Source organism: Thamnophis sirtalis, unplaced genomic scaffold (genome assembly GCF_051295495.1).
Source record: "Thamnophis sirtalis isolate CommonGarterSnake01/CBP01778 unplaced genomic scaffold, rThaSir2_p1.2 scaffold_3, whole genome shotgun sequence".
Lineage (NCBI taxonomy): Eukaryota > Metazoa > Chordata > Lepidosauria > Squamata > Natricidae > Thamnophis > Thamnophis sirtalis.
The window spans coordinates 60,511,248-60,530,296 of NW_028261383.1; the positions used below are offsets into that span (position 1 = coordinate 60,511,248).

General features: G+C 39.5%; 1 protein-coding gene across 1 annotated transcript in view; it reads left to right on the top strand.

Annotated features, from left to right (window-relative positions):
• Positions 1–18,466, top strand: part of KLF15 (KLF transcription factor 15) — a 30,548-nt gene extending 12,082 nt beyond the window's left edge. The window contains exons 2-3 of the mRNA XM_014070604.2: positions 2,113–3,210; positions 14,641–18,466. Of these exons, the coding sequence (XP_013926079.2) occupies positions 2,168–3,210; positions 14,641–14,809 (1,212 nt within the window). The 5' untranslated portion in view covers positions 2,113–2,167 and the 3' untranslated portion in view covers positions 14,810–18,466. The remainder of the gene's footprint in view (positions 1–2,112; positions 3,211–14,640) is intronic.
• Positions 18,467–19,049: the final 583 nt, after the last annotated feature.

Below are 19,049 nucleotides of genomic sequence, written 5' to 3' on the forward strand. Positions count from 1 at the left end.
TGGGAATGGGTCCCAGTAGACTTCTGTCTGAGTGAGACACATCTAGGATTATGAGATCATGTTTGTGGAACCAAGGAGAACATTTTGAAGTATTCTCTGCCAATGTAACTGGCTTGCTTTGGCTCTAAACATTCAAATCAATTTTGTGAGGATTTAATTTTGCTGTTCAAACTTTTTCAGGGCTCCAACTTTTGCTTGAACTTCCTGCTACTCTATATATGTGAGCACTTCGTAAACACTGTCTGTTAAACAAAAGAGAAGCCTGGCATTTGTGTTTAAAATGTGCAACGGCAGGCTGATTAGTGCAGAATAAATTGTATCATTTATGTGAATGTGATGTCTCTTTCTTTGGATAACATTGGGGCAAAGTGATCATAGCAGCAATAGCAGAAGACCACGTTAAAAATAATGCAAAAATTCAGGTTTGCTGTTTCTTTTAGGGTAGACTAAAGGTAAATGTAAAAGTTCCCCTTGCATTTATGTACTAGTCGTTCCTGACTCTGTTTCAAAGTCGAAGAGCCAGCGCTATCCGAAGATATCTCCATGGTCATGTGGCTGGCATGACTAAATGCCGAAGGTGCATGGAATGCTGTTACCTTCCCACCAAAGGTGGTCCCTATTTTTCTACTTGCATTTTTACCTGCTTTCAAACTGCTAGGTTGGCAGAAGCTGGGACAAGTAATGGGAGCTCACCCATTACACAGCGCTAGAGATTTGAACCGCCGAACTGCCAACCTTTCTAATTGACAAGCTCAGTGTCTTAGCCCCTGAGCCACTGCATCCCTATAAAGGGTAGACGACAGGCTTTTTATTACAATGCAACTTCTCTAACTCTTGTCTGTCTCCCTGCATGCCTTGCAAATGCAGGCTCAATAACGCCTCTAGAACCATAACAGCTTCCATAAAAACATGTATATTCTTCAGTGTGTTCATAAAATCCTTTGTTCAAAGTTGACTAGGACGAAAACATGAGCAAGGGTTGGTTGGAGACATTTTCAGCTTATGCTTCCATCTGAACGTAAACAAACGCCTCTGTGAATTCTGCTTTAATGAGTAGAATGGATGTCTGTGAGTGATTTCCCCCTCCCTCCCTTGAATGCTGGGCTTTGTAGAGATGCTGAAGTTGAATGAATTGATGGATGGCAGCACTCAGCAGACTGGATTGGTTGCAAGTCTTTGAAATCCAAAACCTGAATGAAGGACTAATTCTAAACCAAATTTAGAAATGGAATGTGGTTTTGATCATTGTAAGGCAGTGTTTGCAAATGATAAATATTCAGTAATGCAGGCGGTGAAGCAGCGCCATTTAACAGTGACCTTGTAGTCGGGCCAAATGTTGCAAAGGAGAGTAAAAAAATGAATGCATTTTTTTGTCCATAATTTACTTACTTATTTATTGGAGAGGGGAGCTGACCCGGCAAAAAATGGATTACACCTCTAGAAATATGATAACTGAAGAATCCTGCTTGATTTAAAACCTTATAAGGACCAGCACTGAAGATATTAATGCTAAAAGCTTGATTCATTAATCTAAGGAAGGAAAATTGTCGTGGTATATTTGCTGTTGAAGACCAGCCAATATTTTTAGCTTCTGCGATTTTGAACCTTGCTTTTACACGGTAATTAGCCTATATTTGTATATGTGAAAGAATAAAAATTTCAGTGGATAGAAAACTGCTTCCTAGGGATAAATGATCTATTTTATAAAAAAATTCAGGGTTGGGAGAAAAACTCAGTTTTCCTTAATTTTTTTCCCTCTCTGTGTATTCTTTTAACTTTATTTGCAGAATTAATGGCTAAAAATATAGAACTCTTTTTTATCTTTTGGTCAGCAATTGTTAGAAAAGAAAGCTGTTGTAAATCTACAGTCGTCAGTGTATAGTTATGAAATGGTTTGGGGAGATAATTCTTTTGTGAGCATGCGGTGCAATCTTAAAGAAAGCTTTCAAGCACTCAAGAAATTCTCTTGGGTGATACAAACTAGATCAAAACATGCAGCAACATGTGCTGCGTTCCGTAAGCATTCTAAATCAAGCTATAGGGTTTCAGCATCTTGAGATGAACAATTACTTCTGGTTTCTGACTGACAGTGTTTGTGCTTTCCACATGCAGGTTTCCACTCGTTTGGTACATGCTGGTAGGATACGCGTAAAGAGATCATCCAGGAATGGTGGATCACTTGCTTCCTGCGGATGCATCTTTCTCATCCACCAGGCCCTCAATTGGATACTTTGGGGACATGACAGCTATTGGGAGGTCATACCAAATGCTGCCTTCCCCAGTGTCTGAAGATGACAGTGATTCCTCAAGTTTTTGTTCTTGTTCAAGCCCAGATTCCCAGGTTCTAAGCTCCAGCTATGGGAGTTCATCAAGTGCTGAGAATCAGGACAGCATCCTGGACTACTTGTTGTCCCAGGCATCTCTGGGGAATGGCCATGCTTCTTGGTGGGATAAAAGGAGACTTCAACCCATTGTGAAGGAGGAGAATTTTAGAATTCCAGAGTTCACAGTGGAGATGGAAGATTCCGGACCATTCCAGCCTACCCTTGAGGAAATAGAGGAGTTTTTGGAAGAAAACATGGAGATGGATCTCAAAGAAGGACCTAAGAGTGAGACCAAAGACATGAGAGCTTGCAGCCAAATCACTGTAACTTCCATACAGCAAAAAGACCAGATGGTACCAAGTATTACTTTAAAAGACAATAAAAATGAACAATCAAATGGTGCAATGGAAGGCAGCCATACATCTAACGGAGCAGTGTCCCTTGATGGAGGTATACCAGTCATGCTCCAGATCCAGCCAGTTCAAGTTAAGCAACCGTCAGATGTGAGCCCTAGTTCACAAGGATCAGTGCAAGAAAACATTAAAATTGCACAGCTCTTGGTCAACATCCAAGGGCAAACTTTTGCACTGGTGCCACAACTTGTCCAATCATCCAATTTGAACTCATCTTCCAAATTTGTCCGCATAGCTCCAGTTCCGATAGCTGCAAAACCTATTGGTCCAGGAGGTACAATCCAGGGTCAAACTGGAGTCATCATGGGTCAAAAGTTTCAAAAGAATCCTGCAGCAGAACTCATTAAAATGCACAAATGTACTTTTCCTGGATGTACCAAGATGTACACTAAAAGCAGCCATTTGAAAGCCCATCTAAGAAGGCACACAGGGGAAAAACCCTTTGCATGTACTTGGCCTGGCTGTGGATGGAGGTTAGTACTGTCAATTTGGTGGCTGAATCTGATTTATAAATTCTATTGTGCATCTACTGGACAAAGTAATTAGAGTATGTTCCCTTAAAATTTGGTAACTCTCCAAAAAACCCTGTATTTATAAAACAGGACATTGGCCTTTATAAAATACACAGTGATATCCCATTTATAAAAGATAAGTCAGACTTGACAGAGCAACTTTGAATGCCATTGAATCAATCACTGTTTGCTTTTTTTGCAAACTATTTTAGTAAAGCTTAAATACCCAATATACATAGTTCAGCAGGAAAAGACACCCTTTGCATTCAGAAATTCCAAGGTTCATTCTTGTCTACTCCACTTAAGAGGTCTGATAGCAACTGCGGGGAGCGATTTGTATTGGAGAGACCATGTTCCTATCTACTGTATGCTGGTATCATCAATTCCAAAGATCAGACTAAGTAGGGATATGCAAAACACATCAATTTAGAAGTGATGTAAGTCAGCTTCCTATATTTTTCACCCATTACAATTCATAAACTGTTGATTGTGATTTCCCAAATCCCTTTTAGCACTCAGATCAAACAATATCTCTATTATGTAAATAGCTTAATTTCCTTTAGAAATAAACACAACACAAATGCAGCTATACACTCTCAGATAAGCAGAAACTTCCTAACAATAAGGACAATTAACTGGTGGAACAGCTTGCCTTCTGAAGTTGTGGGTGCTTCATCACTGGAGATTTTTAAGAAGAGATTGGGCAGCAACCTGTCTTCTTCTATACCAGAAGACCCTGGTATAGGCCAGGGTCTTCTTCTTGAGCAGGGGGTTGGACTAGAAGACCTCCAACGTCCCTTCCAGTTCTACTCTGATTGAAATCTGGTCTCTGAAAATAGACTCTTAAAAATCTAAGATATAAATGACCATTATTTTCTACTATGTGTGATCTTCCAGTAGTTTCAGATAGTTTGTTTATTACTGTGTGTGTGAGTTTATAAATGTATGGTTGCATACAGAGAGATTGATTCAAATTAATATATATATTTTCCACGATAAGGAAAGGTTAGTTAAAATAACTCCTAAATCTGTAGATAAACAGAATATAAACTTCCATGCCCCCCAGTTGTTACTACCAATAGTTAAAAGATAGTAGGAGTTTGAGACCAAATATTCAGGATAGGTCACTGGTAAAAGTATGATACCAGGTAAACCCAAGACTTAATTTCTTGAATGTTGAAATGTGAAAAAAAAATCAGAATTAATGATATGAATTCCTGCCTTGCATGGTATAAAGGTTCTCTCTGATTCTTTTTTTTGGTGTGTGTGTGTGTGTATGTGTGTACTAGTGTCTATTAATGACAGAGTTTAACATAAACATTTTTAATATTTATTTTCCATTATGTAAAACATACTGTGAGTAAAATCTTCCTGGCAAACTGCTTAAAGGGAAAGAGAATAATAATAGAAATGACTTTGCAGCATTGCCAATGGAGCTGCATCCTGCCAGGTCTACTTCAGGGGTACGGATAACTTTAGCTAGGTTTGATTTACTAAGCTTGGGCTATTCTGGTATATCACTCTGGAACTTCCTAGGCAACCATTGCCTCTGGAGTATCCACACAGAGACAGAGGCCTCTTGAATCTTAGGTGGCTGAGGGATCTGCTTAAGGTACAAGGCCAAAAGCCAGGAGATTGTGAGTTCAAGTCCCACTTTAGCCATGAAAGCCAGCTGGGTGACTTTGGGCCAATCAATCAATCTCTCTCTCAGCCCGACCCACCTCACAGGGTTGTTATTTGGGGGGAAATAGGAAGAAGGAGTATTAAGTATGTTTTCTACCTTGAGTTATTTGTAAAAATAATAAAGGCAGGATACAAATTAGATAGATAGATAGATAGATAGATAGATAGATAGATAGATAGATAGATAGATAGATAGATAGATGATAGATAGATAGATAGATAGATAGATAGATAGATAGATAGATAGATAGATAGATTAAAGAAACCAACCAACCAACCAACCAACCAACAAATGTAAACTAAGTCCCCAGAAACAAGAATACATGAGGTTGCCTTGGCAAAGGTGCTGAGAATTATCTGTTGCGTGTTTCACTTTGTTTTCATTCCTTATGCCAAAAATATCCATTTGCCACGGGGCAGAACAATTTCCTTCTACCCCCAGCTTAGAGATTGGGGACTAATTTAAGGACTCCCTTAAAGAACATTTGGACATATGAATTTCCCCAGGATCTTTTTTTTTTTTGCTACCAATTCTTTGTACAAGAGGATGTGCAAAATATTTAATAATGCTTTAGTAGGTGTGGTAGGCTGCTTCCATGACTCTCAGAACATGGTAGTTGAATATTTACTAATATGGCCCCTTTTCAGATACTTTGGCTGTGCGTTAGAATGTTGGATTTGTGTAGAGTTGAGCAAACTGAGATCTCAAGGCTAAATGAAGCCCTGAAGCTATTCTGTCTGTCCCTAAAAAGAATTTGATAGCCAAAACTGCCAAAAATTATGCCATAATGTCCCACCATTTTGAGATGGGAAAGGTGGAAATTTATATGTAATAAGCTTAATGGTTTAAACAACAGCTACTCCCTTCAACCCTTATTCTCCCTCACCTTAAAAATCTTACCCCAATATGATTCTCCTATCCTCCCCCCAATTTAAGTGCACCTCCCTTATCCCTGAGCTACTCTGTGCTCTGAAATTTGCTTGTGTATTTGAATTTATGGATACTTGTCTTTGGGAAAATATAGACTATAAGCTAACTAGAATTCAGAAATAGTGCCCCGAATCAATCAGCTCAGTAGTCCTTCTTCAAAAACAAAGGGGAAGGGAACATTTAAAATGGCTTGTGGACTAGATATGTCAGAAAGTGTGCTGACTTAAAAAAGAAGAAGGAAAACAGTGGCAAATGAATCTGCATGCTATAGGACTTAGTAATATCATTGCTTCCTATCCCTTTGTGAACTACAGATTCCTTGTCTATGGAGATTCTGAGTCATCCCAGATCATGGTTGTCCCAAAGGTGCTTTTTCAAGAGGCCACTGAGCTTTCTAGTTTTTCTTTGAAGACATTTCACTTCTTATCCAACAAGCTTCTTCAGCTCTGGCTGGATGGTGGAGAAGGGAAGGATTTATATTCCTTGCAGATGGACTAGCGGTGTGCAAGGAATATAAATCCTTCCATTCCCACCATCCAGCCAGAGCTGAAGAAGCTTCTTGGATGAGAAGCAAAATGTCTTCAAAGAAAACCAGAAATCTCAGTTGCCTCTTCAAAAAACACCTTTGGGACAGATTCTATATTTCATTTTCTGTATCGCTCCCAGGTATTAACTGAGCACAGCACTCTCCTCTTTCCTTCCTTTCAGCAAATACAGCTCAAATGCATGATTGGTATGATGGAAGCACACTAGAAGGGTAGTGTCCTCCCTCCAAGATAGACCAGGAAGCCAAAGTCTTTTTATTATAAGATTATAGTAACATAATCTTTCAGAGCTGGCAGGCAGCATGTGAAACCATGTTCCCACCCCCACCAATCCTCAGAAAAACCTCTCTCGACAAAACTGGTCCCCGGTGCAGCAGTGTCCAAAGAATTGGGGGCCACTGGTCTACGTGATACATAGAGTAAAGCTGTCATTGTCAAGAAGCTAATTTTAGATGTTTCTCTGGGTTTTTCCTTCTGGCTGGACAAATGCACTCAAGAAAGTCATATGCCTCCAATCTAATCCCAAATGAATTTGGGTGTTATTCTGATCCCAAGCCATGTGCTTGCCACTGGAATTTGTTGCTATACAAAAGAAGGGAAGTTGCTGCATTTTTCCTTCAAATGTTCCTCCCTTTGGGGACAGATCTCTGCTTTCTCAACATTAATTGAATGTTCTTCTTCTTGAACATCAAAGTCAGATAGTCAAATTGACTGAGCCCGCTGAGCTTAGAATTACACAGCTTTCTTTTATCAGCAGGTTGTGTTTACTTCTTCAGAGTTTGAAGAGAGGGAGGGAGATCTCCTAAGACAGGAACAAATATATCTGAAGCCTCTGGTTTTTTTCCAGATTTTCTTAAACGCTTCTGGTATTTTTCTCCCTTTCTTTCTTCTTTACCTCAGGTTGAGGAGACATTTCTTCTCCAAGTAAATGCATTTAAGATTATTGGGAAACTTGAAAAAATGTTGCAGAAGAAGAATATCTTTACCAGAGATTCACACACCACTACTGGTTTCAGTATAGAAGCCAGAGGTGGTATTCCACCGGATCGGGCTTCGTTGCCCGAAACGGTAGCAGAAATCTCAGCTGGATCTGCCCACCCACCCTGGCTTGATTTCGTCCTATTTAGGAATGCGTTTTGAGCAAAGCACATGCGCGGAAGGCCTGGCGCATGCGTGGACAGGGCATGTATGAGAGAAGTGCGTATGCCCGCGCACACACAAACATTTGCAAACCGGTAGGGAAGGGAAGGTGAAAACCACCCCTGATAGAAGCATTAGCCATTTCTGGTTGGGGATAGTAAGTGTAGGTTCCCAGGGCAATGATCTTGAGTTCAGAACAAAAGGGAAAGTCCAGAGCAGAGCTTTGTATAGAGGCTGGCTATTTACTCAAAGTGTGTATCTTTAAAAACAAACAGAACTGCTAAGAAGAATGAAAAGTTTTTCTCATCTGAAAATCAAATGCGTACACAAATATAGCCATCTTGTTGTTGTTTTTTAATTGTTTGGTTTCATTGGTAATTCATGCCTCTTATTAATTATCAGTGGAGGTAGATCTACAGCAGTTTGTTTAGTGATCGTTTGAAGTTACAATAGCACAGAAAAAAGTAACTTATAATCGTTTTGTCACACGACCGTTGCAGAATCTCCATGATCAAAATGCAGACACTTGGCAACGGATTCATATTTATGACGGTTGCAGTGTTCCGAGATCGTGTGATCACTTTTGGCAACCTTCTGAAGTCAATGAAGAAGCCAGATTCACTTAGTAACTGTGGAAAGAAAGTTCATAAAAAGAGGCAAAATTCACTTAATAACTGTCTTTGGCTACAGGAATTTTGGACTCAGTTGTGGTTGTAAGTTAAGGACTACCTTATCATTGGTACATTGAGTATAGAACCATCATCGTAGCTTTGCACAACTTGGTTCTCTTTCAATGTGGTTGGGCATGTTATAATCAAGCATTATAACTGAAACGTACCAGGTTATAATGCCCTAGTCTGCACTGATTGGCCATATTTCTCAGATTACAAATGACCCCTCCCCATACAGTCTCTGGAAACTTAAATTTTAATTCCTCATGATCAGAGCTACAGCTCTTCTATAAGGATACTGCACCAGAGTTAAATTCTTATTCCCTGTCCCAAGGTTTCTTAAATGAAGTAACTCATTACATTTTCCAGAATCAGAAGTCCGTGCGTTCCAGCATCAAGTGAGCCCTTAACCAAACTGCAGCATAAATTCTAGAAAAAAAGTGAATGAAAGCTTGGTAGATGTTAGCATACCTCAGTAGAGTCTTCTCTAGCTTGGTACCCATTTTTTTCAGAGGTATGAGATGAAACAAAAACAGCAGAGGAGCAAATAGACGGAAGAGATAAGTTCAGTATTATCCAACCATAGCATCCTTAAGATATGTGGACTTCAACTCCCAGAATTCTGCTTCTGAAATGAATTTGGAGACATCTTTTTGTGCCTTACCCTCTTGGCTCCATAGAAAAAATAAATAAAGCCAGTCTTGTTACCATTCTCTGGGCTTAATATCAGCCCCACTTTCTTTCTCACCCCCACTGAGCAACCCCAGGGTAACACAGAGCTGAACAGAAGAATGAAGGACATCTGAAACAGATAGGTGCGAGAGATTGATGATCCCATTTTCTGATGTGTTTTAGAGCTCAGAGTTCTCCTTCAACATCTCATTGGTACTAGAACAAGAAACACTCTGAAAAGTACAAAAGTACAAAAGGCCCTTTGTCTCTGCTTTTCTGAACAGCCTAGCTTTTCTTATTTAAATCTTGAGCCAGGCAAGGCAGCTTTGTTAGGGAATGGAAGGATTGATGTGTTTGGGTCTTTGTGAGTGAGTGTGTGTGTGTGTGTGTGTGTGTCCCCTTTTCTTAGTAGTGCCACTCCTGATCAGAATATTTGCTCACCAACCCAACCTGGATGCTTTATATTTATTTATTAAATGTATATGCTACTCTTTTCACTGTCTCGAGTGGCTCTGGATGGCCTATAATAGTATAAAAGCATAGATACAAAAGCATTAAAATTTAAGTTTGGCAGCAAATAAATACAAGATGAAAATCAAGAAAATGGGTGGTACATGGGGGAAGGGTGGTGGTGATGGGATTTTGTTTCTTATTCAATCAACCACTTCTAGCATAGCGGGGGGGGGGGGAGATCATGGGCCCAAGCCAACCGGCACAGCCACATTTTAAGGCCCTTCTAGAAGGCCAGACGGGTGAGGATGGATCTCACCTCTGATGGCAAGACATTCTCTCATGGGCGGGAGGCCATGACAGAGAAGGCTGTTCTCCTTGATCCTGCTAGGTGAAATTCCTTGGCCAATCCAGAAAAGGCCTCTCTGGCTGATGCCAGTCAGGTGGGTTAATTCCATTGGAGGGAGACAGTGTTCAGGAAACATCAGGAAATCTGATATCAGTCTGTGAGGTGATCTACTACTTTCTTCCACCTTTTTAGGGTCTGCTGTTATGCAAGCAGAGTCTCTTTTCTGCTTTCAGTGTTTTGCCTCTGCCAACAGCAGCAGCAACAGCGCCCCGCTTCTACAGATTGTAGAGATCTGTCTTATGAAGCTATATATACACTCAGGTAGCACATCACCTCCTAACTGTATTCAGTATTGCAACCTCTCAACATGAAAATGTCCTACATTCAGGAGCCATTTCCCCAAGTGAAAGGATTAGGGGACTGGAAGAGACAACCCTGGACTGAATAGATAAAATTGCTCTGACAAAATATATAACAGCTTCCTCCATTCTAACAGTATATACCTGTGATGGAGAATCTATGGCAAGCATGCCCGAAGTGGCATTCAGACCCATGTCACTTGACATGCATGGCATCGCCCGTTCCTCTTCTGGATTTCTGGCGTGCATGTGCACACAACAATCAGCTGGCCTTTGTACATGTGGCAGTGCCAGAAACTGGAAGAGCTGGTCTTCTGTTTTGCTGCGTGAGCATGCATGCCAGCTAGAAACCCAAAAGACTAGCTGGCTGATGTGCATCTGCACACTGAAAACCAAAAGTTCATTTTCGGACACGCGCATGCGCCCTGAGCAGCTCTCTTCCAGGTTGTGGCCCCGATGAGCGTGTCACTCAGTGCCAAAAAGGTTTGCCATCACTGGTATATACACTCCAGTCCAGTCAGGGTTCTAGTTTGGGAAAGCTTACAAGGTAATAAAATGTTGTATGTCATGGTTACACCTATTCTGGGCAAAGCAGTTTAAACTTTGCTAGCCCTGATTAATTTTTAATTGCATTGATAGCTTTTGTAATTATTGTACATTTATGGGGTTCTTAAACAGCATTTACATGAAACAATCTCCTTTCCAGAGAAACAATTTCCCATGTTTTCTTTCCCCATATAGTTTTTTTAAAAGGATCCAACTGATGTTATTGCTACAAAAAAAGCACTAGGCAAATATAAACTGCAAGAGATAAATAAATGGGTAGAAGACGGGCGGAAGTACTGAAAGTGATAGAATTAATAATATGTGAATTCTGTTTTCAAAAATTCTGCTTGGAATTTGTTTCAGTTCACATACCTAAACTCAGTTCCATGAAACATATTTCACCTATGATGTTAGTTTTAATTTCACTTCCTTGATACTGGAGGAGCCAATTGTTTGCAAATATATAGATACAACAATCCTTGGATCTTCAAAGGTATCAGCAATTCCTTCAGAAGATTAGATCTATGTCTATGAGAGGCCTATTCAATTTGATAGGAAAGTTGAAATAAAAATACTAAAAATTTGGAACTCCTTCCAAATTATTCTGGGAGAGATGTTTTTGCCAGATGCAGCATAGAATCTTGTTCTTCCACTACCGTATTTGTTACTACTGCCCTATAAGATATAAGCCGGTTGATCAGAAAGGTTGGTAGTTCAGCAGTTTGAATCCCTAGCATCGCATAATGGAATGAGCGCCCGTTACTTGTCCCAGCTTCTGCCAACCTAGCAGTGCAATAGCATGTAAAAATACAAGTAGAAAAATAGGAACCACCTTTGGTGGGAAGGTAACAGCATTCCGTGCACCTTTGGCGTTTAGTCATGCTGGCCACATAACCACAGAGATGTCTTCGGACAATGCTGGCTCTTCGACTTTGAAACAGAGATGAGCACCACCCCCTTGAATCGGGAACGACTAGCACATATATGCGAGGGGAATCTTTTACCTTTTTATAAGATTTCTGGAAGGAATGTTAATTGTGCTCTTTCAGTTCTTAAATTCTGTTCTTGGAGAACTGGTGACTTCAGTGGATTTCTGGCAATTAACTCTGAGTAGCTCCGAGAATCAAGGCAACTTTCAATCTTATCTTCAATTAGCATATTTAATAGCGCTAAATCCTTTGCTTCGGAGCTCCTGCTGCTACTATTCAAAAGCTTGTGCTGCAAAGCTGTTGTTTTATCCTCGACATATACATTTCCTATCAAGAAAAAGGAAAAAGAAGTGGTCAGGAAACATGGGAGGGTTAAAAATAGAAGATGATAATATCTGGAGTCCCTATAAGGTTCCATAAATGAAAGATAATGATTGTATATTAATACCCAATCAAACCTAAATGGGGAAAGATCAGTTTATAAAACATTTCTGTCTTCAGAGAGCATTATATAATAATCTGAAGGCTTTCACCCTTAACTAATGTTTAATGTTTGGGTGTGTACATGCTGCAAGTATATAAGGAGCTACAAATTTATTTCTGTAGTTATAGTAAACCGATCTTTTCAAGCAAACTGAATGCCAACATAGCAATGTTGTTACCTGATCAACTGAAGGCTTAACTATGATACAAAATGTATTTTTATCATATTTACTCATGTTCCTTTTCATGGGCCAGGTAGCACATACCCCAAACTTTCTCCCTCCCTTCTCCAAGAGGTTTTGCTCCTAACGTCAAACTACAAGGATTAAGAAATATTTTGTTCAAACATGCTTAATAAATACCAGAGAAACTATAGACAAGAACTCTATATAGCAGGGCTAATTTTTTTTAATTCCCTAAAGAGTAGCGATAAAATACAAAAAGAAATAAACAAAAATGTCACATAATTGTTGGCAGTGTTTCTATTTGGAAACTCCCGTTCTCTTCTAGGTTGCAAAGAGAAGTTCCATCTTTTTCTTGAAGAAAAAACTAACTTTATCATCTTAAAACAAAGTTGCACTACTTGAGACCTCAGGGTCCTTACATTTGGCCTCTCAATACTTTGGTCATGGCTCCCCAAACTCTTCCAAAATTTCCCATTTTTAGAGTGACAGAAGGGGGAAATTATTGGGATCAATAAAAATTTTGGCTAAGAAATGCCTCTAATTTCATTTACAGTGGAACCTCTGGTCACAACCATAATCCATTCCAGGACTTTGGTTGCAACCCGATTTGGTTGTGACCGGAAGCAAGACTGAATGTGCATGCGCATACCAAAAAAAATAGTGTGGAAGGGGAAATCGCTGCCGCAGGAAAAATAACTGCGGCTGTGTTTTACCGCCACCCGAGTATTTGTTCACGGCCAGATGCAAAAAAATTGCAAAATTTTGATCGATTTGGTCGTGGTCAGAAGCATTTGTGACCCAAGGTTCTACTGTATTTCCTATAGGAACAGCTTCTTAAAGATTCTAGTCCAGGACTGTCAAAATTCTGGCCCGCAGGCTGGATGCGTCACGTGCTGGCCACGCCCACTCCTGGTTTAGCAAAGGGGGGAAAGTCCCAATATGTCACATGACAACATCGTAACGGTGCGAGTTTGACATCCTGTCTATGCCAGTCTTCATTACTGTTCTGGCTGATACCAACTATGGGATTCTACTATTCAAAGGGTGCCTAAGTCCAAGTGTGTTTCATGAATTCTTAGATTTTCCAACTGACTTTTCATTTTACCTCTGTATGCAAATGATACTTTGGAAATGTCTATGCAATTTCTGTGGGGAGAAACCCATTCTTGGAGCAGAGGAGATTTCTTTCTTTCCCTCAGATTTGTTGCAGGTGACAGCAGCAATTATTGTATCCTAGGAAATGGAAAATTCAAACCATCTTTTTTGGGAGGGAAGAGAAGGAAAAAAAGTTCTTAGAATTTTTCTTGGCAAAAATGTGGATTTCGAAAGAATTCCTAAGAATTTCTTTTCAGCTTGACAGTTGACAGCCCAGGTTCAAAACCCAAGCACCATGCAATAGGGTGAGCTCCCATTACTTGTCTCAGCTCCTGCCCACCTAGCAGTTTGAAAGCATGTAGGTGCAAGTAGATTAATAGGTACCACTTCAGTGGGAAGGTAACAGTGTTCTGTGTGCCTTTGGTGTATAGTCATACCGGACACATGACCATGGAAAATGTCTTCGGACAATGCTGGCTCCCTTGGCCAAGAAATGGAAATGAGCACCATGCCTAAAGTCAGACATTACTGACAGGGAAACCTTAACCATATTTCCATAAAATAGATTGGCCTGTTACTGTTTGGGAAGATGGGAGCAAATGGATACTAAAAAGTGGACAATTGCTGCTTTATAGTCTATAATGTATGAATAATATGGGTTTATTAAGATGTGATCTTCATTTGAGATCTGCCTCTGCCCAGTTACTTTTCATAGCATTTCTTATAATTGCCATTCTCTCTGTGTGTTTTGGTATGTATGTGTATACATAGTATTTGTGTATATTGAAAGCCATGGCCAGTAAATAGGAGGGTGGAGATAATCCAAGATTCTGAAATAACTCACTTTGAAATGAAAATGTTTCAGATATTGAACCATTGTTCATTGACTTTCTTTTCATATATGGATCTTGGGGCAATTGTCTCCCTGAGTACCTTCCAAAAATGTCCTGAAGAATAAAAATAATCTATTTGGCAGGATTATTGAAATATTCTTCAGCAGAGTGGTGTGATCTAGAGATGAAGACACTCACCGCACACTCAGAAGGCTGAGAGTTCAATCTTAGGCAGCAAGAGATGGTTCTCTCTCGGAGCGCACAAAGAGTAAATATCTGCTGCGACCTCCACATAGGTGTCAGGCAGGGCATCCAACCAGTAAATGCTCAGCTCCATTCAGTAACCTTGACTCTACCCCGATTCAAGGTATTACAGGACCATAAAAAGAAAAATGAAGTATTCTTCAGGATTATTTCTTTGAAAGAATGATCATAATGTTAAATATTCTTGTTTCTGTTTTTATATGACCACTTAAAGATGAAGGCATCACACTGATAATCTTTACTTATCTGCTCCCAGGTTCTCACGATCAGATGAACTTTCTCGACATCGGCGTTCCCACTCGGGAGTAAAACCATATCAGTGCCCTGTGTGTGAGAAGAAGTTTGCACGGAGTGACCATCTGTCCAAGCACGTCAAAGTCCATCGATTTCCGCGAAGCAGCCGCTCAGTGCGCTCCGTCAATTGATGTGTCCGGTCCGGTCCTTCCCATCATGCCTCTAAGAACTGCCACAAGCAGCATTTGTTCCTTTCTTGTGATAATTTATTTATCTCCATGTAACCGCTGCCATTAGGACATCACATGTGCCTTCCTCACCCCCATCATTCACCAACTTTGCTATTTTTTTTCCTAATTCTTTGTGTTGCTGCCGCTGCCACTTTTTTTTTTGAAAATTACAACATTTCATTTTCAGTCAATTGAGCTCCAACATCATGATAATATATGGACAACTTGCTGCTAGTTAATTACAGTTCTGGCATTCCTGAGCGCTTTTGCTCATGTAGAGGGCTATTCATCATGAGGTTGTTTTAAAAATGCATAATTCATATTATTAAGTTGGCCTATTTGTCCGCTTTGGAAAGAGCAATGTCCTTTTGAAATGGAAAAGAAATCCGCTTCATTTTCATGAGTTCGTTTTTGTTGATGCAATGACTTGGTGTTGGGCTCACTAGTTAGATCTCCATTGGTGCTCTCAAAGGAGACTGAACAGAAGAAACATGTCAGCAATATGTGTATGTGTGTGACTGAGTGTGTCTGTACATAGAAAGAAGGGATGGCCAACAGAAAGATCTTTGATTAGACTAAGCAATAAATCAGTGTATGAAATGATCATTCTAGTCTGAATAAACCCTAGATTATTCCAGATTGAGTGCACACCGTATCTGAGCCTATCAGTTGCTGCCATTTGCAGACTTACCAGCTCTCTCTCTTGAGAAGATGCTTCATTGGATCTGGCAGACTCCACTCTCCCTTGTTCTTAGTCCCATGCAAAGATTAGTATGTTTGAAAATGCCTGTTACAGTATATCTCATGTGGCTGGAGGAGATAAATAAATTAGGATATTTTCACCCAATCACCTGTTTCCAAAATATAATAACCTTTAGTCATTCAGCCCAGAGATATGGCTTTGCATGGGTTGCCCCACAATTTAGGCACAACCCTTCTTTAGGTTGTATAAAAACTATGGTAAATTTCAGAGAAGTATCCTGTTGCCTGGGATACTCCATTTTGCACTGTTTAGATTCATAACCTCTGGATTGGATACACAGAAGGGGCTAAAATTGGTTCTTCTCAACTTGGACAAGTGGATAAGTGGATTTGTCTTGCAGAATTCCCCAAACATCACAGTCAAGTTGGAGAAAACCAAGCTAAAGCAATTCTCTCACATGTACTAAATAGAATCTGATAACATTCTAAACAATTAAGCTTGCATAATTAAAGACTGATACCAAAGATGGATACAATTATCAACCACAGCAGTTAAGAAGGCCAAATATTTATCTATTCAATGTATTACCGTAAATCATTTATCTAGGAATTTTGTTTTGGTTCTTTAGTAGTAGAGCACATCAATCCTGCATTATATGTCATAGTGCCAAAATCTGGCCATGGACAATCTGTTCCTACCGTATAAGAAGCCAAGTTAGGCTGTGGATTTGATAGGTGTGTGTTTGCATGTGTGCGTGTTTATTTGGCTGACCAGTGCTGTGGAGGAAATGAATGAAGTTTTTCTATGAAGTTCAAACTGTCACACAGCTATGGTGCTACTTTCAGAAGTAAGGAATGTGATGGCCATTGCTCCAGACTCTACTCAACTTGATATATATACATACATACATACACACACACACAACCCCCACCATGGGAAGCCATATGCAAGAATGTCTCATAATCTGATATGAACTTGAAGGTGCTCTTAGCAAAAGATGGATAAGCTGAGGAGGTGGAGGATATTCAGGAGGCTTGAGGTAGTGATAGTGGAAAGTCATTTCCCCAGTCTTGAGTATTGTTAAATGGGTGTTTGGTAATTGGCCATCTCCTCTTTTGGCAGCCACTGTATGAACAGGCAAACCTTCCTGCACGATGACCATTTTCTAACTATGATATGGTTCAAAATCATAAGGGTGGAAGGGTGGCCATCTCTGTTTCTTTATTGAATACCGGAAAGGCTCATGTTCCTCTTTTGGAATGATGCTTGTCATTAGTCTTCAATAGTTCCTTCAATGGATAGTATGTCCTGTCCCATTCCATCCCCCACCCCCCGTGATTGTGCTGTGGGAAAATGGGATAGCTGCATGAAATCCTGTGTCAATTTCTTGCTGTGCCATTGACTTTGGGTCTGCGGGCAGCCTTAATCAACTACCATTCCTGCAAAAACATCTATGTGACTTCTTCTGGAATGTTACCCTTAGTTTCTAACTGCCAATCCTTTTGCCTCCGCTTATATTGCATCTTCCCAGACTAAGGGTGAAAAAAAACTGCTGAGCCAATTTGCCCTTGTTTACAGTACTGAACATAATCCATATTCCTAGTAGCTGAGGAAGAAGGACTTCAGACTTAGTGAATGTTCTATGAAAGCACTTTGAGAGATTTCAGCTCAGTGCCCCTCTGGGCCACTATTCAGAGAGCAATGCAATTGGAGCATTGGGTGTTCCAGCCAATTAGCATGGTAGCTGTCTTAAGGGCCTTTAATGTTTTTTTTAAGGGAATATACACAACACATAGATAATCTGACGAAGCAGGAAAAAATATGTTAGGCAACATTTCCTTTTATATATATATATTTTGTACTCTACTGATTTTAGGATGTTTCTAGAAAACGAGAATGTCGTAAGTAGGGTTGTTGGCTATTTTTTAAAAATAGGCTATGATCACACACCATGCATAACAAATCAGTTAAGGATCTTGTGGCGGTATTTGTGCAACATTTTAATTTGGATTGCTTTTAATGCAGCTTTTTGTTCTGTTTTAGCTTTAGATGATCGGTCAAAGCCCTAATGGGTAAATTCCAGGGGTGAAATTCAGCAGGTTCTGACAGATTCTGGAAAACCAGTGGTGGAAATTTTGAGTAATTTGGAGAACCAGCAAATACCGCCTGTGGCTTGCCCCAGAGCGGGGTGGGAATGAAGACTTTGCAATATCCTTCTCCCAAGGAGTGGGGAGAGAATGGGGATTTTGTAGTATCCTTCCCCTGGAGTTGGGTGGGAATGGAGATTTTCAAATTTCCTTCCCCTGCCACACCCACCAAACCATGGCCACAGAACTGATAGTAAAAAAAAAAATTGAATTTCACCACTGGTCAATTCAATCGCAAAACTAAATGTGCTGTACAGTCCTAGCTCTCATGTTGCCAATCTCACCAATCTCACTGAAAGCAATTGGACAGCTGTGATCAGTTCTCTTCTTTCAGAGGAGCTCAGTAGCAATGAATTTTAGCATCATGCCCTATCCTTTTAGGTCAACCAAACGGGAATTAAAACACTGCAATTCTGGGTTGAGTAGGTCAAAACAGAGACCACGTTGTCATTTAAGAGCAATAGTTCCAGTTCTTTATGCTAGGAATGCATTCCTTTGGTCCTCTGGAAATTTGTATACTATATATGTGAATGTCTCTCCTATTGACTGGTTTTTATCTCACATCCTATGAATGTATGTAAATAAAATTGTACATATTGCATATCTATATAAAATATCTTTTAAAAAAACACAAAGATGATGTAAATTAGAGTCAAAATAATATCTTTAAAGCCAGTGTACATAAGTTACAATTCTGTATATTTTTCTTTTGTTCTTCATAAAATATATTTACTTTGACAATAAAAAAGAAATTTTAAATTTTACAAATCATGTTATATTAATTTCTGGTTTTCACTCATAAATTGGACAGTCTTAAGCAATCAGTAGTTGGGTGGTAGTAATTTTCTAAGTAATTTGCAATACTCATATACTATGGTTGGCAGAACCAAGATTAAATTGAATTTATAATATACATGACTTTAATATAATGAGTTTTCCTTTTCCTTTCTAATTTCATTTATGCTTGCTTGAGACTTTAATGGGAAGCTACCCTAAATGTTACTTTCATGATCATATGGATTACTTAATCCTTCAAAGTTTCAAAGATTCAAAGATTCAAAGTTCTTTTTTCCCACAAAATTTTTGCTCATTACCAAATGTTCTTATCTACCTTTTGGCATATTAAAGCTTTTGAAAAGCCTTATAATAAGCAATAATCTTTCAAGAGTCCAGGTAACACTGAAGAATCTTTGGAAAGTGCCATTAGTCAACTTTTTGGACTAACTGGATAGCTGTGAATTCATTTCTAATGTTGATATCACAGTGTTTAAGGTGTTCTTATGAAAAAAAGGTCATTTTAATCCCATACCAGACTGCAAAAGCCTTAATAAAATGCTTAGGCTGGAGGGTG